Below are 17,628 nucleotides of genomic sequence, written 5' to 3' on the forward strand. Positions count from 1 at the left end.
CATATCAAGATAGTCCGACCTTTATTTGCATTACTTTAAATTGATAACCATATAAGGCAATTAAATTTCTGGAAAAACTTATCGACACACCTTTGTATGATATCCAAAGTTTCCTGTTCAAACATGACACAAGAACAAATTTTTATGAAGGTTAGTGTTTTTTTTTCTGAATTCTAAAACATGTTTCTTCTAGGCTACGATAATTGCTGTCCATCACAGTGTTTTAAGTCTTTTTCAAAAGTGTTCTACAGGACAGGCTTCATGAAGCATTTTCAAATAAAATAAAATTTCATTTCGAGGACAGAAGAAAAGTATTCTGAAATCATCTTTTATAATTGATACTTTGGCTATATTTATGCTATGATGAACACATCTAATGTATTTGAGACTTGGCAATACATGTCAGTAATCAAATATATATATATATATATATATATAGGTCCACTACTTGCCCGTTTATTTAACAAATAGTTTCTTCAAAATTAATATTTATCCCACTAGCATATTAAAACAATTCACCATTGAATATGAATTTCTATACTTGTTTTTATAAGTTATTATACTGTCGAAGCAAAGATATGGAAATCCTATTTTAAATGTTTGGGTGAAAATTTACTTCATGTATTCCGGCCAGGTTATTAAGATAATTTACTGAAATAAATTTGTATTGTTTTTAAATTCTAAAATTCTATTTTATTTTGATCGATGGTGTGATATCTTTCATACTTTTTTCTTAATTTAAATTCAAAATATTGTAATGTATGAACTATTTAAGTATTCGAGTGATGATACACATTTTTTATTTAGAATGTTTAAGAATTTATTTTAGTAAATGCCTTTTAAAAACTATTTTTAAAAAATTACGATAATTTTTGCATTAATTTGAAATTACTAAAATAACGCTTACAAAGAAACAATAGTAAATGAGCAACCTGAACGCTAACAAAATAGGATCATAGACCAGGTGCTTCAGAAGGGTAAGTGCCCTCTACTTTACTAAAAACACATCCAAAGCTGTTCACAAAATGTCACGTCCGGCTAGACCTAAGATGGAAACATTAACAATCTGACACAATTATTTTAATATTTAAGTGTCAGTGTCTGTACGAATCAGGCAGTGGGTGAAACATGGTATGAAAAATCCCACCATAATGAAAGTTTTATTTGACTATTTGTACCATCAAAATACAGAAAAAAAAAACAACATTTTCATATCACTTTGGTAAATTGAGTTATAATTTCATTGTAATGCAATGAAAATAAACATTTCAAGGGAAGATACTTCATTTTGCTTATTTTCTTTTGAAAAATTTCTGAGAAAATCCAGTGATGCCGAGATTAAATAGTGGTCTTTTCAAATAAATAAATCATCCTTGAGCAAATTTAGATGTCAGATTGGTGATGTCTTGACGTGTAAGTTTCTGATTTTCCCCATTTTGCCTGATTCTTACAAAAAAACTTACACTTAACTATTTACGATTTGAATTTTGATAATTTTTTTTTCTACATTCTTGTTCTGTAGTAGCAAAATCTATTGCAATAGTTTATATAACATTTTTTATTATATCAGTTACTAACATTTTTTCATCAGATAAATGTTTTGTGTAGCTTTGAAATAGTGTATCATTTTACGATCTAAGAAGAGAATATTCTCAAAACTCAAATAGGATTCAAAATTATTGCATAAACGAAACCACAATTAATTAGTTCAATTAATTCATATTAAGTTTTTAGTTCGCACAAACAAATGTCTTTTATAAGTATGGTGTAATAATCATTAGAGATATTACATTATAAATTTCCCATTGACTTCTACTCAGAAGAAAGTATCTTTCACAGAACAAGTTTCATACAGTCCTTCCCTATAGCGTTTAGACTTAGTTTTGGTATGTCATCCAATTACATATAATGTGACGTAAAATGATGCATTTGAAGTGGAAACTCTTTTCTAAATAAACTTCAGTGTAACGAAAGAGCCGTTTCGTCAATTCCATGTCTTCCGTCGCATAAATAATGGAAATTACAAAATTACCGAAATTATTATCATAATTCCGGAAGGGAGTAATAAATAGTTCATGGACTGGCAACATCAGGGGTTAACACTATTCAAAAAAGGTAACTTGTAGTCAATAAAAAAGGGTTACAATACAATTAACAAACACTCATCCGATTCTTAAACAAATCAAGTTAAAAAAATCTTACATCACCAGAGTAGCTGGTACCGCAATGGTCATAACTTGGTACAGGCATTTCGAAAGAAATATGGATTAAATTTTGGTTTTACAGCGCGCCAAACCTCTCTCTCGTTAATTGTGACGCGTGAATATACCGGTGGTGATTAAATAGCATTTGCGTGCTATAGTGTAATAATTGGTAAATTTGTGGTCTTTTCAGCAGAAAGAATAATATAAATATATAAATCATTACTCATTGCTTTATAAGAAACTTGGTATTTTTAAACCAAGAACTAATATCAGAAAAAGAATTATGTTAGAGACGTTTATTTATACCAGATTCAGGAGTCTGTTATGCATATATTTATGGCGTTCAAGAAAATCAGAGTAGCTGGTACTTGCTCTAGAGTAGCAAATCATCTACGAAATATCAACACATAAGAAATGAAGGGATGTTGCTGCACAGGTAAAGATAATTGATAATTTTTAAATCAATGTCGTGTCTTTTATCATAAATCTTTATACCGAAATTGCCACTGGTGTAGAATTCGAGATGTAGGTCCAAACAAAGCTGAACAAGCTGTTTCTGTAGTTTCCTTTATCTGGAGCTCTGATGGATATATTGAAGATAACCATTTACCAAAAGAAGGGTTGTTAATGGATAATACATCATCAATATGTCTGTATGTAAAATTCAAATCAAAGTTAGAGGTGCAAAACATTATGTAGTTATTTTTATTTCGTTATCATGAAACGATCTGTGATATCGACAAGAGAACATGACTACTACTTTTCGGAAATGACGAATATTTAAATAAACGAATAATGTCTAATTTCTTTTTAAAAGTGTTATATCATTATTTATTCGTTACCACTTAATTACATTTTCCAAGAAAAGTTTTAACAGAAGTGTAAAATTAGGGCGAGTCCATATAATATTAGGGATAATAAATAGGACTACAAGAAAGAAATAGATGAAATACAAAAGAGAGACACAAATTATGATTAAAATATGATGTACAAGTGAACTCGGAAGCAAACCGCTTGACCCTTTGGACACCGGGTTTCACTCGGGCGCTATGGTGAATAGTTTCTGTTTCTTGCACGACACCCACATTATTGCTTGTTGAAGGTCATATCCAGTAAAGAATATCTATTAACTACGTACAAATTATAAAGTATGTTTCCGTTAGTAAATAAAGGTTGTGTTTAATTTTTTTTTTTTAAATGGACACTTGCATCAATTTGATTGAATTTATCAAATTATGCATTTCTTCTAACTAGGGGACTAATTTCAGCGCCAGTCTATGGATTTTTGCCAATTATGTCTGAGCTTGTCGTTGCTACACATCTTTTTTGTACCGCGCTAGACTTCTAACAACTAGGCTCCTAGGACAGGGTTATGTTGCTACAAGATCGAAGTCATCACTATAGAAGTTTTATGGTTGTCATCTTGAACTCGTGGATCGTTACGGTGTATCCATCTATACCATGAAAACTGATTTATTCAACGTGTTCTAGTTTTCCTTTCCTCTTTTTTCTACCCTGGACTTAACTTTCTATGAGCAACTCGGCGGGTGTTTCTAGAAAAACAGAGGACGCTTACCCTACTGGTGCATCCGGTCTATGTTCCCAGTTGTTAGTGGAGTCAGAGTTGCTCATTTACATTTATTTCTTTGTGTTATTTTATGTTCTTTGATGTGTTTGTCTGTTTTCCATGTCTGGTCTTTGTCCCTGGATTACATCCTTTTGATTTCGGCCAGAATCTTCGTTCCCTTGATTGCTCTTTCATACGTTATGCGCGGACCTTTTATGCCGTACTTATAACTTACGATTAGGCTGCTGGGCATGGTTATGTTGCTACAAAATTAAGGTCATCACAGTCGTGAACTGTCATGGTGCATCTATCTGCACCATGATAACAGATTTGCTCACCGTGTAATAGTTTTTCTTGTAATAGTTATTTTTTTTAATAATGAGGATAGTGCTTATCCTACCTTTGTTACATTGATAATTCTTCCTTATTAGAAATATTGAAATTAAAAGCATTGATCGTAGTGTCCTTTAAAAGATTGACGATACCAAGAGAAATGATAAGAAAAATGACATTCATACAAAGAACCTTACCATAAATTGTATTATTTATTCGTTTACTTAGCGTCTTTAGATTAGCAATTCTATTTATTTTGGAAGAGTATTTTTTTCAAAATGTAATGAAGGTCAATGGTCAATTCTACTTTTTAAAGGAGATTTAAGGCCTATAAATGCGTTTGTCATCCGCCACTTATTGACATGATGTATTTAGGTTTGTTTAAATGCGTACCTTTGAAATTTGAAGAGAAACGTCGACATGCAATATATATTTGCAAGTCTTTGAACATGATTTACTATTAATATAATCCAAGTACACTTGTTGAACTTTTTACTGTATTATTAGAAAAAAAATGTTTGACAATCACGTCAAGTGGAGAGCCTTTATGTACTTCAAATTAGATTTACGATATCTCATCAGCCCCATGCATTGACAGTATCTCCATCGAAGTTTGAGAAGTTTCAAGTACTTCATTGCAGGATGCATTTTTGCACTCTATTCAAAAGTAAAAATTCACAAAAACAATACTGAGAAAAAAAATTATTTTTAATTTGTCCATTTTTTTTTTGTGTGTGTTTTCTAAGCATGGAAAGTCGCATTACATTCTACATGAATGTGTTCTTATTTTTTTTTCTTTGGTTGACATATTCTACATGTAAAACACATCTTATCACTAACGATTGTACAAAATAACATTAATAAAATCTATTTGTACTATCAACTAAAACACATAAATGTAGAAGTATCATTTACTCTTTTAATCCCCCCCCCACGGAAAAGAAAACCACACGCAATTTTCTTAAAATCATTTCGAACATCGATTTAATTCATATGATAATTCGCCTTATAATCAATATTCAGGAAATAACACAGTCTTTGCAATCTTTCTAAGGGACTCCATTACTGAAGTACTTTTCATACAGTTAAGTTTACTGAACACAAGAATCTAACAAAAGCCATATATTAAAACAAAAAAAAAACAATAAGTCATATCTGGCATCAGCTGTATTGGTACCAGTATCGTATTGCATATCCCTGAACGGGTGTACGTCAAAACATGGATGCTATAAAAAATATAGTGCATTTTCTTTTTGCCTCTCTACAAAGTAATGTTTTGTAAAAAGATATGAACAATGACTTATAAAATAGGGCAAACATCACACTGTAAGATGAAGAACTTTTTTTGAAAAGAAAATCTAACATAATATCATAAAAATGTTCCACTGAAAAGGTTGGTTTGGTGAGTGCAAAACGAAAATGAAAGTAGGGAAAATGGCTATTTATAGTTCAAGACTACTTTTCTGTCCGATCTTCGTGGACTAACCCTATTTTTTGTGCGGGAAATAATTTCTTTACATATCCCTAGAAATGCTACATCAGTGAAAGTTTTATTGAATCAATTTACATATTTTTTTTTTAAAATCCTAAAAATATGCACTTCACTATAGAAGTATATGGGAAAATTAATACGATACTGAGACCTATTGGTTTCTCTTGATTAATCTAGATGCACTCGGATGAAATAATTATCTATCTTTCAGGAACCACAAAACGTCACAAGGTGCACAATAAATAGCTATTGATTTTCTACGGTAACACGCAAAATATTTACATCACATGTTCTTTAGTAATATTTATGACAAAATAATTATGGTATTAAAATGTCTACCTCTATAAATTTCTTTTTCTATACGGAAAACCCAATTTTAATATAGACACCTGCATGCAACCGATTGAGTATGGTAAGATTCCATTTTTTTATGTTAAAAGTTATTATTATATAATATATTATATATATATATTAAATTATATTTAGACTATTTCATAAAAGACCATTTCCAACTTTTAGAAAAAGCTTTATACTTGAAGAAATATAAGGCTTCTTTTAATATTTTAATGCTTTTGTCATATCTAATTAAGTATTAACCACTAGTTTGTTTTTATTGTAATTTGATTTGTTTCCCATAATTTTGCTTCGACAGTTTTTTACTTTATTTTCGTTTAAGACATTCGTCTTTTGGCATTACAAATGTGCAAGATAAAGTGAATGTAATGTCATTAATTCATGTATAATAGTTCAATTTTTCTTTTGTTGTTGTTGTTGTTTGTGTTTTGTTTTTTGTTTTGTTTTTGTTTTTGTTTTTTGTTGTTTTTTTTAACGTAAATCAAAACTTTCAATAGAAACACCAACATGCGATTGAGAATTTCTAGCATCGGTAATTACTTTTGTTTTAGAATATAGCAATGTATAAAGAATGAACGTAAGTTAAATTGGAGTAAGTATTAAATGTGATTTAGATGTATTGAATGCTTATAATTTTTGTTCAATTATTAAAGAAAAATATTGCAATTATAACTTTTTCGTGTAAAAACAATTTTCATGACAAATAAAAGAAAAACTTACAACCTCAATACTAAATACTGTTATCTTATTTCATTTTTTTATGTTCATTGTTTATATGTAGATTTAAAAAGCGGCATAAAATAATTTCAATTCAACTAATAATTCTTTAACCAACCCAACATGATTTTTTTTTTGTTTTTTTCAATCAAATAAAATGTTCAGTATATTAGCTTCACTTTAACTTTTAACACTTGATACATTCAAAGATGAAAAATGCTTTGAAAAACTGAAAAATGAAATAGTTTCTCCTCCTGGACCTCAAAAGATCCAAGCTTGAAGTTAATGAATGTCAATTCATTATTTCAAAAGGTTTGTATTTTAGAAATGCAGTAAGATGAATTAATTGACACTTGTACCACCTACTTAATTCTGCAAATGAATTCAAATTGTTCTTTAAAATAATAGTAGTATTTACTTGTACAAAAATCCTCTTTTATATGAATCCTACTTCTCACTAGGTAGAGAACGAACCTGGTCATTATTACCTAAAATGATTGTAATATGCGATTGGATTTATGACTGTTATCAATTGTGAAGAATGGGCTGATAAAGAGTCACTTTGGAATACTGTACTCATACATGTTTTAGAAATAAATATTTAAGGTTGCACAAAACCGTCATACATTTGGTATCTTGAGTAACCATGACGCACGTTTATGCATAATTCATATGGATATCCAGAAATCCTCCAAAAGTCTCATCCAAAAGAAGCCATGATTGCTTTTTTCGGTTAACCATACTTAAAAGAAAATCTGGCACGATTGAGAACAATAATTTTAAAACACATTGTTCTATTTGTACATAAACAGAACTTTGTAATCCGTGAGATATAGAAAAAAGAAGTTACATCATTGAAACGTTCAGTTTCAAGAATAGTATTAAGTCTAAATGTGTTTTTTTACCCGAGTAGAGTGTTCGGCTAATTTGTCGAAAAATGGAGGTTTGCAAATTTTGGTCACAAACTGCTGATACATTTGCATATGTGCAATAGCATTTGCTCCCGGCCAAGTGCAATTTATATACGTGAGTTAATGCGTTCTCGTAGACAATTTTCATCCGTGTGTAAACTTAAAAATATGCAAATGTATTTCTACATGACTTCAGACACGGAGTTATTTAAGTTGCAGAGCAATTTTGAAATTATTATTGGTCATAACGGCTGAAGTAATTGACCTTTAAAATCGTAACCTGTTCAGAAATATTGATAGCATCCATTTACTTTTGACAACTAAAACAGATATTATTCAAGTAAAAATATGTTATAATGGGAACATATGGATCAAACAGTAAACAACTCTAGATTTAAGTCATATGCCATCATGACTATGGATGGTAATGAACCACTGGGTCGATACCACTGCTGGTGGACCTGGGGTCCCCGAGGGTGTTCACCAACCCAGTAGTCAGACTTGTCTGACCCCGAATAATATCACATTTTATCTACCCTATTTATGAAATCTTGCAGTATTCCAAATTTAAAAATACGCAAAACACCGAGGCTTTATTCCTTGCATTGTATATGGTAGAACCTCTTGGTGATGGGTTTTGCTTCCTCTTTCGATAGATTTGGTTATGAGTACTTCTTGTATACCACTAATGTTTTGATTATGATCTTTCTACATATTTGATTTTAATGCTGCTGATGAGAGGTTACTCCTTGAAACACGTGTTCAGTATATCGAAATTTACAATATATAAAACTGGTATTTTTTTGTTCGATTCATGTTAAATAAGTATTCGTCCATATCGGGTGCTCGAAATGGTTCCATCAACCCGCCTGCACCTTAAACATTTTATGTATTTTTTTAACTCAAATAATAAATTGTGGTGGTCGGAAATCATATTTGCAATAAGTATATCGACTTTGTCATAATACATTTTGTGGTAGTATCTTTCCTTTCCTTTCCTTTTGATAACATTTTTGTTAGAAAGAAATTTAGAAACCGACGATTTCTGGTACGGATTTGAATAATTTATGTCAATTAATCAGCGTTAAGAATCTCCTAGGTAACATTATACATCGTTGTTACTCTAGAAAGGTACGCCTAAATTCAGTTACATAATACTTGGTAGCGGTACCTGATACTTTGAAATAAACGATTCCAAATCATCTCCAAAATATACCGAAGAAGGCGTTATCACAAGTCTGAATTTTGATCGACAGCATATTAGTCTAGTGCAGTTGTGGTGTATTTCAACAAACGGTTGGCATTGCAAAAGGGACAAATTGCGTTTTGCTACTCGATGACTTATTCCTTCAATTTAATGAGGCTGACTTCGTAGATGATCTTATCAAACAGAAGGAACATCGTTGAGTCAGATCCTTTTATCTCTGTTTCTGCGTAATAGATGACATTTCTTTAAATAATCCTAGTTACGGGGGTATTACTCATCGCATCCATCACTAATAACTATAATAGATAAAGAACACTATAAAATCAGCGTCATATCTTAACCTACACTTAAAGATTGATTGTAAAGGAGAGCTAATGATAAAACTATAAGACAAACGCGATAACTTCCATATTGTCAAATTCCTTTCTTTTTGGAGGCATCCCTTCAGTACCTGCGTATGGGGTTTTCGTAACTTATACGTTATGCCCGAGCTTGCATAACTACGGCGCCTTTTTGTACGGTGCAGACTTCTGAAGCACGTTTATGTTGCTATAAGACTGAAGTCATCACTACAAACGTTTTACGGTTTTTTACGTCATCATGATCTCATGGATCATTACGGTGTATCCATCTGCACTACGAGAACCAATTTGTTCACCGTGTCATAGGTTTTCTTTCCACTTTCGTCTACCCCGGACTTGACTTTTTAATAGCTACTCGCCGGGTGTTTTTGAAAAAGAGGAGGACGCTAACCATACCGTTGCACCTGTTCCCTGTTCCCAATTGTAAGGAGAGTACGAGTTGCTCATTTGCTTTGTTTCTTTGTATGTGTCATCTTGGTTATTTTTGTTCTTTATTTTAGGTGTCTCTGTTTTTCACTATCTGGTCTTTGTCCTTTGATTATATTCTTTTGATTTGTCGAATCTTGGTTTCTCATTATGAAATTGTGTCTAAAGATCAGAAGAAAGGTGTATTCAATGACCATGAAGGACTTGAATGCATTTCCTTATGTTAGCTTCCTTGCGCACAAAGCTTCAAACAACATTGTATTTGATTATAAAGTCCATTACCGCAATTGCCATATCATGGCATTGGGCATTGATATTAACAACCCAGGTTATGCCAAATACAAAGGTACTACTTTCGACAAAGATGAAATATTAAACAACCACAAGTGCTCCATGTCTTCCAAAAACATCGATACATCGAGGACTTGCCTTCCTTGTATTGGATTCCCAAACTTTATACGAATTCATACGAAAAAAGGTACATACCTGCATACTTGCTCCACAAAGGAGATGTCAATTCACCTTACAAAGATGGTGTCCGCAGTGAAAAATTGACAGCAAGCAAGTTCCAATACCACCTAATCACGTAGTGGCATAAATCATATGTGCATACTTAAAAATTCTTTAAAAAATCTTTAGATTTACTTGAAAACATAAAATCCCGTAGTGTTTCGGAAATTAGTTCTCTACAAACTTTTGACTTCTCAACTCTTTACACTACGTTGCCACATGATAAATTGAGTTCTCGTTTAAAATCGTTTGCTGATTCGAGAAATAATGTTGTACTAGGTTACAAATCCACATACTTTTCTGAAACATCTCAGAAGGGTTAAGTGCGCTACGCAGAAAAAAACAGGTTTGCAGTATGCTTGTTTCCTCATTGATAACATATTTGTCACATTTGGAGGAGCTTTTTCAGCAACAGTTGGCATTCCAAATGTGCACTAATTCTGCTCTTCTCCAGCCGACTTGTTTTGGGATTCATACAGGACTGATTTTTTTTCAGAATCTTGTAAAGAATAAAAATATAAATTATATAATTTCACATACTAATATATTGATGATGTATTGAACATCCTGTCGTTTAGAAAAAGTTTACCTTATATATATATTCACCAGAGCTCGTGATCAGGGAGACTGTAGAAACAGCTTGTTCAGCATCTCTTTTGAACCTTCATCTCGAATTCGTCAACAGTGGTCTTTTCAATTCTAAGATTTATGACACAAGAGACGTCTTTAGTTTTGGAATTATAAATTTTCCCTATCTGTGCAGTAATATACCTTCATCTCCTGTATATGGTGTTTATATTTCACAATTGATTCTCTATGCTAGAGCAAGTACTAAATTCTCTAATTTCTTTGAACGGCATAGACATTTGCGTAACAGACTCCTGAATCGGAGGTATGAGGAAATGTGTCTCAAAAGGTCTCTTATTAAATTTTTGTTTAGATATCAGTCCTTTGTTGAAAATACTCATTTCTTCGAAAACATTGAGTAAAAATTGCATTTATAAATTATGCTTGTGCTGATGTGATCGTAATTTTCCGATTATGACATTACATCATGCAAAAGAGTAATCAAGGGAACCAATGTTATAGCGGTAATCAAAAGAATGTAATCAAGGAACAAAGACCAGACATGGAAAACAGACACTCACAACAAAGAACATAAAGTAACTAAAATCATACATACAAAGTATCAAAAGTGAATGACTCCACCAAAACTCGGAGCATGGACCAGGTGCACCGGTAGGGTAAGCGTCCTCTGTTTTTCTAGAAACACCCGCCAAGTTGCTCATAAAAAGTCAAGTCCGGGGTAGACAAACGAGGAAAGGAAAACTATGACCCGTTTCATGGTGCTGATGGATACACCATAACGATCCACGAGTTCATGATGACGACCATAAAACTTCTGTAGTGATGACTTCAATCTTGTAGCAACATAACCCGGTTCCAGAAGCCTATTTGTTAGAGTTCTAGCGCGATACAAAAAGTCTGCGTAGTTTCGGCAATGTCTGGCATAACGTATGAGTTCTGATATGAACACTCCATACGCAGGAGCCGAAGGGATGTTGCCACAGATGAAAGGAAAGTGAACAATTCTGAATGAAAAGTCATCACGTTTGTCGTAAAGTTTGGTCAATAGTTTTCCCTTACCATCGATTTCTAAGTGTAGGTCAAGAGATGAGGCTGACTTCACAGTGTCTGTGGTATCCTTTAAATACTATTTAATAGCTACTCCAGTGGTGTAATATCTATTTTGTCAGATTTTATTTGGTCTTGACTTGTTTAAGGACCGGATTAGTGTTCCGTAATTTTCTTGTTACCCTTGTTAAATATAAGATTTAAAGGTGCCTTTGGTAATTTCTTTTATGAACGTATACACCTTTTATTAAAAATGTACACCATGTGCGTGAATGTTTAACATCTTGAAATAATCGTACTTAAATATCAAATTTATAAAATAAACATTATCTGAATACAATATAAAATTCAAATTTGATTACTTTCTGTGATGATGACGGAAAAGTGAGCAATTTATTGTTGTTTCACTATTTTTAGATGATTTGCTTTTACAAACTACACAAGAAGGTTGAGGAAGTGATAGGAGGAAAATTTGAAAGATACGGACGTTTTATTGCCCGTCATCCTTTGAAAACAACCATCATTATTGGTGTTCTCAATTTATTGTTTGGACTAGGTCTTCTCAAAATCAATTCCGAGTCCGGAATTGATCAGTATGTTCCAATAGGCAGTCAAGCGAGCAAGGATGAATCAACGGTAAATAAGATAAAATTTTTAAATTATATATGCAAACATAGTGTGGGGTTGGGTTCAAAATAATCAGTTTGCATCACAGCCCCATTTGTTTATTTATATACAGATCTCGTAATTGCATCTTCTCTTAATTTACTCAGTAGATTATGATGGTATTTCATGGATATCATAGGAAGGATAGTTTTGAATGTAGAAATGAGAGAATAATTGTTTGACATCTACATCTGAAGATAATCTTTAAAAAAAAAAAATAAGCACAACACCTCCTACAAACCTAATGAGATTTAATGAAATTTTAATTGTTTTTGCTGCAAATTTGTAAAAATACTTGAATTTAGGTCATGCATGGCGGCCGTAATGGATAGTCATGAGGGGACATTGTTTCTGTTATTTTGTGCATGTTTAATCGTACAAAAATAGTTTGAATTCCTTCGTAAAGAATCAAGATCAGCTCTCATTATACTAGAGTTACGTCTCAGACTTTTCCCATCCTTTTTCCTGTACAAAATGAGAAAACAAAATATAATTAAATTGAAATACATAGGTAAAATTACTTTGATTGATCATTTATTGTGTTGTTGAAAATCAGTTTATTCTTTGTTATACCATAGGAATGTTACTATAATTGTATTAATTTTCGCGATGTACATATTTTCGCTATTTTCGCGGTGGTCAGAAAAATGCGAAAATAGTACCCGCGAAATTGATTTTTAACACTCTATAACACAAATAATTTTTGCAACCGCAAAAATCGATACCCACGAATATATTCACTTCACAAAATCGAAAATTAATACGTTTGCAGTATTTTATTTATTTTATGTTTTGCTCTGATTTGTTTTGTTTCCATTTCTTTCTTTTTTAGAATAAAATGTTCACAATTTCTTGTTGTCGTCTTTGACAAAGAATACAATTATTTAATAGATAATGTTAAGAAATATTGTAACTGAATACTTGTCGTTTTAGGTTAGGTCATTGTTCGAAGTCAACACAACAGAAGATTTCTACATTCAAAGTTTACCTGACTTAGGTCTTTATGGTGAAATCATCGTAGAAATGAAAACCTATGGAAACATTTTAAACCATTCTAATTGGTCAGAATTGCTTGAAATCATAAATGTAATTAAAAACATTTCCGTTCAAGATTCGTCTGGTCAGCTTTATAAGTTTGACGATCTTTGTGCAAAGAGAACCAGAAACTGTGTCATAGATGGCGAGTTTCTTCTAGAATCATATTTTGTTAGTAATATGACCTCTGGAGTCATTTCGCATCCATATTATAATCTGCCGACAGGAGAAACCATTTTCATAGGCAGATTTATTGGAGGATTCTCACATAACAATAGTGTAATTACAAATGCAACGGCTTTGAAATTTAGATTTAACCTCAACGTTGAGAACTTTGACCTTTCACGTAAATGGGAAGAAACATTCGTAGAAAAGCTTAAACAATACACCAGCAAATCATTGAATGTTAAATACTCCTACTCTGATAGTCTTAGTGTAGAGTTAAGTAATAATGTCAGTGGTGATATCACTGTTTTCTCGATCACTTTCACATTAATGATTGTATTTGCTTGTTTTGCGTTAATGGGCACAAATTGTGTGGACAATCGGTATAATTTAGGTTTAGCTGGTGTTCTGTCGACATGTCTAGCCATTCTTGCCGCTTTTGGGCTAGCAAGTCTATGTGGTGCTGTATTTGTTGACATTGTGGGTATAATGCCATTCCTGATACTAGGTAGGTGCACTGCCCTTTTTTATATAATGTCACCTTAAGCATGCATCGTGTGCCTGACGGCTTGAAAAATTTTGTCTGTAAAGTTTTGAAAATATTTTGTAGCTATTTTAAACTTATTCAAGTCTAATTTAGATATTTACTCAAAGTCGCTGTTTATTGCATAAAAAGTGACTTTAAGTAAGAATTCAAAACGGTCAAAAGAAATGACAAATTAAAAACAATATAGACAAAGACAAATTCAGTAAATAAAGATATAAACGGTTCGTAAAATATTGATACGAAGTACGCATGCTTTTTTTGGCCTACTAGTCAAGTGGATTACGGCTACCTTTGTTAACAATGCCATACGAGCACAGAAATTTAGAATACTCTGACACAACTAAACGAGTTGCGCACGATAATCATATGTGGGTCGATTCAAATGATAATGATATGATAATATACTTATTATAGTAATATGATTACCATATGATTTTCATATAGCAATATACCGGTTTATTCGTATTTGGTTATCATTTCTTTGTGGAATATTATTAAATGATTATCATGCAATTGGTGATTACTGTCTTGTTACAGGCATTGGAGTCGATGATATGTTTATTCTACTGTCTGGTCTGGCTGATACATCAAGCACTGACGATGTGGAGACCAGGATTGGGAAGACGATGAGAACAAGTGGTATTGCTATTACGATAACATCCATTACCGACATTGTCGCCTTCTGTGCAGGAGCTGCATCTGTCTTCCCTAGTGTTACAAATTTCTCATGGTACACAGGTATATACTTTTTGTGATATTCAATAAAAATATTAGTGTTTAATGCTCATTATCGTCCAGTTTTACTTAAATGTGTACAGACTATTTCGTTTCTATTATAACAGAAAAGATACCTTACATTGGAAATAACGCTCCTTTTTAAAAAAAAAAAAATTTTCCAAAGCTATTACAGCATTTGCCTGCCTTATCTAAAAAGATCGAATGAACGATGATACAAAATCAATTCGAAATATAGTCACTCCACTTGACACAAATGTTTACCATTCAAGATTCAAATAGATTCTTGTTGTAGGTTGTGCTGTTCTGTTTTGTTACTTCAACTATGTAACATTTTACATCGGAGTAATGACAATCAACGAACAGCGGGTGACAAGAAACCTCCATTGGTTTACTTGCTGCACCACAAAGTCTAAACAGGAACTCAAGCAATCGGGAAAAGCGGGAATATTTGTATTCTTGTGTGGAGGGAAGCCAAGAGAAACCCGGGAAGATGTGGAAGGTCCTATAGAAAGATATCCTAAGAAACTTTTAAAAAAGCTTGTTTTGAACAAATACTCCAAAGCTATTATAGTTTTGTTGTTCCTATGCTACATTGGAGTTTCATCGTGGGGTGCTAAAAACTTCCAAGAAGGTCTTGATTTGCGAAATCTGGTATCCCCTGATTCTTATCACTATAAGTTTTATGACACTAATATACGACTTTTTAGTCAAAATATATTTATATCATTTAATATTCGATCTCCTATAAATTATTTAGACAAGACAAAAGAACAAGAAACCTTACTTGACTCAGCAAAAACTGATAATGACATACAGTCTACATTTCAGCTATCATGGCTGGATTCATATTCCAAATCAAACCATTATAATAATACTTCGTATTCAAATTTTATTCAAGGATTGCGAACATTTTTAACGACTCAAGGACAAGCTTTTAAAAATGATGTTGTAATAGATGGCAACACCATTTTAGCCTCACGTTTTCATGTTCTAAGCACAACTCTTGTTAAATCAAATGAACAAGCTGCTTTGATGGTACGCATGAGAAACCTAGCAGACTCTTCGCCTCTTCCAGTATTTGCGTTTTCCCCGTCATTCAAATATTATGAACAGTACGTTCAGATAGTTCCTCAGACGATACAAACTTTAGCAATAGCAGTGTCAGTTGTATTTCTTGTTACTGCTCTATTTATGCCACTTCCGTCACTAATTTTACTGGTGACAATGTCAGTCGCAATGATTATGGTTGGGGTTATTGGGTTTATGGAGATATGGGACCTGACGTTGAGCTCCGTTACAATGATCCATATCGTTATGTGCGTAGGTTTCTCTGTTGATTTTAGTGCTCATATCTGTCATGCATTTGTACAATCATCTGGAGAATTTCGCAATGTCCGAGTTGAATCGGCACTTGATCTTGCTGGTGGACCTATATTAAATGGCGCACTTTCATCTGTAATTGGTATTTTGATGCTTGCTTTCTCAAAGTCGTATATTTTCTTTTCTTTCTTTAAGGTAATGTTTATAGTCGTTGTAGTTGGTGCTATGCACGCTTTGTTTCTTTTACCGGCTTTACTGTCCCTAGTTGGACCCCTATATGGGCCACCAACCACTGAGCATAAAGAAAAACCGATAGCATCGCACAATAGTCAAGACAAATCAGATGATCGAACAAAAAGTGCTTTTAATAATATTCAAATATCCATCAATGTACCTTACAAAATACCACGACCAAAAGTGTTTGAACCACAGAAGGATATTTATAAAGACAAGTAAACCTCTATAGACACCAATACAGTGAAAGAACCAAATCATAACAACACATTGTGATAAATTATGCGTAAATATGGATCATAAAGGTAGAAATTTAGATTCAGAAAAGTTTTTAATAACACCCGTGTGTGAGTATCTGTTGTAAGCAAGTCTTGACACCGCTTTATGCTTTTAAGAATCGAATCATTCATGAAAATGCATAAAATGCTTATGAAAATTACATTGTAAAATTCATATCTCTTATATTTGTAAAAAGATGTTTCCTATGTAAATGTTTTTTTAATGTAAATAAGACTGATATTTGAGGACGTTTCTTTGATATAAAGAAAAACGATATATGAATCCTCAACTGTAATGTCGTTTATACAACTCACTGCAGAGACATATTGAATTTTGTTAATTACTATTTTCATTTCAATTGAATCGCTTTATATTTTCGAGACAGTTCATTGAATTATAACGTTTCCAAGAGTAATCAAGGGAACCAAGGTTATAGCGGTAATCAAAAGAATTCAATCCAGGGACAAAGACCAGACATGGAAAACAGACATATACAACAATGAACATACAGTAACTAAAATCATACATACAAAGTAACAAAAGCAAATGAGCAACTCGGACTCCACTAAAAACTCGGAGCATGGATCGGGTGCACCGGTAGGGTAAGCGTCCTCTGCTTTTCTAGAAACACCCGCCGAGTTGCTCATAAATAGTCAAGTCCGGGGTAGACAAACTAGGAAAGGGAAACTATGACCCGTTGAATAAATCAGTTTTCATAGCTCAGATGGATACACCATAATGATCCAGGAGTTCATGATGACGACCATAAAACTTCTGTAGTGATGACTTCAATCTTGTAGCAACATAACCCTGTTCCAGAAGCCTATTTGTTAGAGTTCTAGCGCGATACAAAAAGTCTGCGTAGTTTCGGCAAGCTCTGGCATATCGTATGAGTTGTGATATGAACACTCCATACGCAGGTGCTG

At 32.7% G+C, this 17,628-nt stretch overlaps 1 protein-coding gene across 5 annotated transcripts; it reads left to right on the forward strand.

Annotated features, from left to right (window-relative positions):
- Positions 1-104: 104 nt before the first annotated feature.
- LOC148619635 (patched domain-containing protein 3-like) lies at positions 105-17,628 on the forward strand. 5 transcript variants are annotated; one of them, XM_088579785.1, is made up of 6 exons: positions 105-150; positions 6,502-6,527; positions 12,136-12,354; positions 13,318-14,092; positions 14,669-14,869; positions 15,162-17,628. In XM_088579785.1, exons 2-6 carry the CDS (start codon positions 6,522-6,524, stop codon positions 16,643-16,645), a joined length of 2,685 nt encoding a protein of 894 aa, XP_088435911.1. In that variant the 5' UTR covers positions 105-150; positions 6,502-6,521; the 3' UTR covers positions 16,646-17,628. The 5 variants fall into 5 exon arrangements, with proteins under 5 accessions (XP_088435911.1, XP_088435909.1, XP_088435913.1 ...); XM_088579787.1 differs by having other exon boundaries at positions 125-150; positions 6,502-6,542; XM_088579786.1 differs by lacking the exon at positions 105-150 and adding an exon at positions 5,967-6,008 and having other exon boundaries at positions 6,502-6,542.

Source organism: Perna viridis, chromosome 4 (genome assembly GCF_037379345.1).
Source record: "Perna viridis isolate PV_CMFRI_1.1 ecotype Kerala chromosome 4, ASM3737934v1, whole genome shotgun sequence".
Lineage (NCBI taxonomy): Eukaryota > Metazoa > Mollusca > Bivalvia > Mytilida > Mytilidae > Perna > Perna viridis.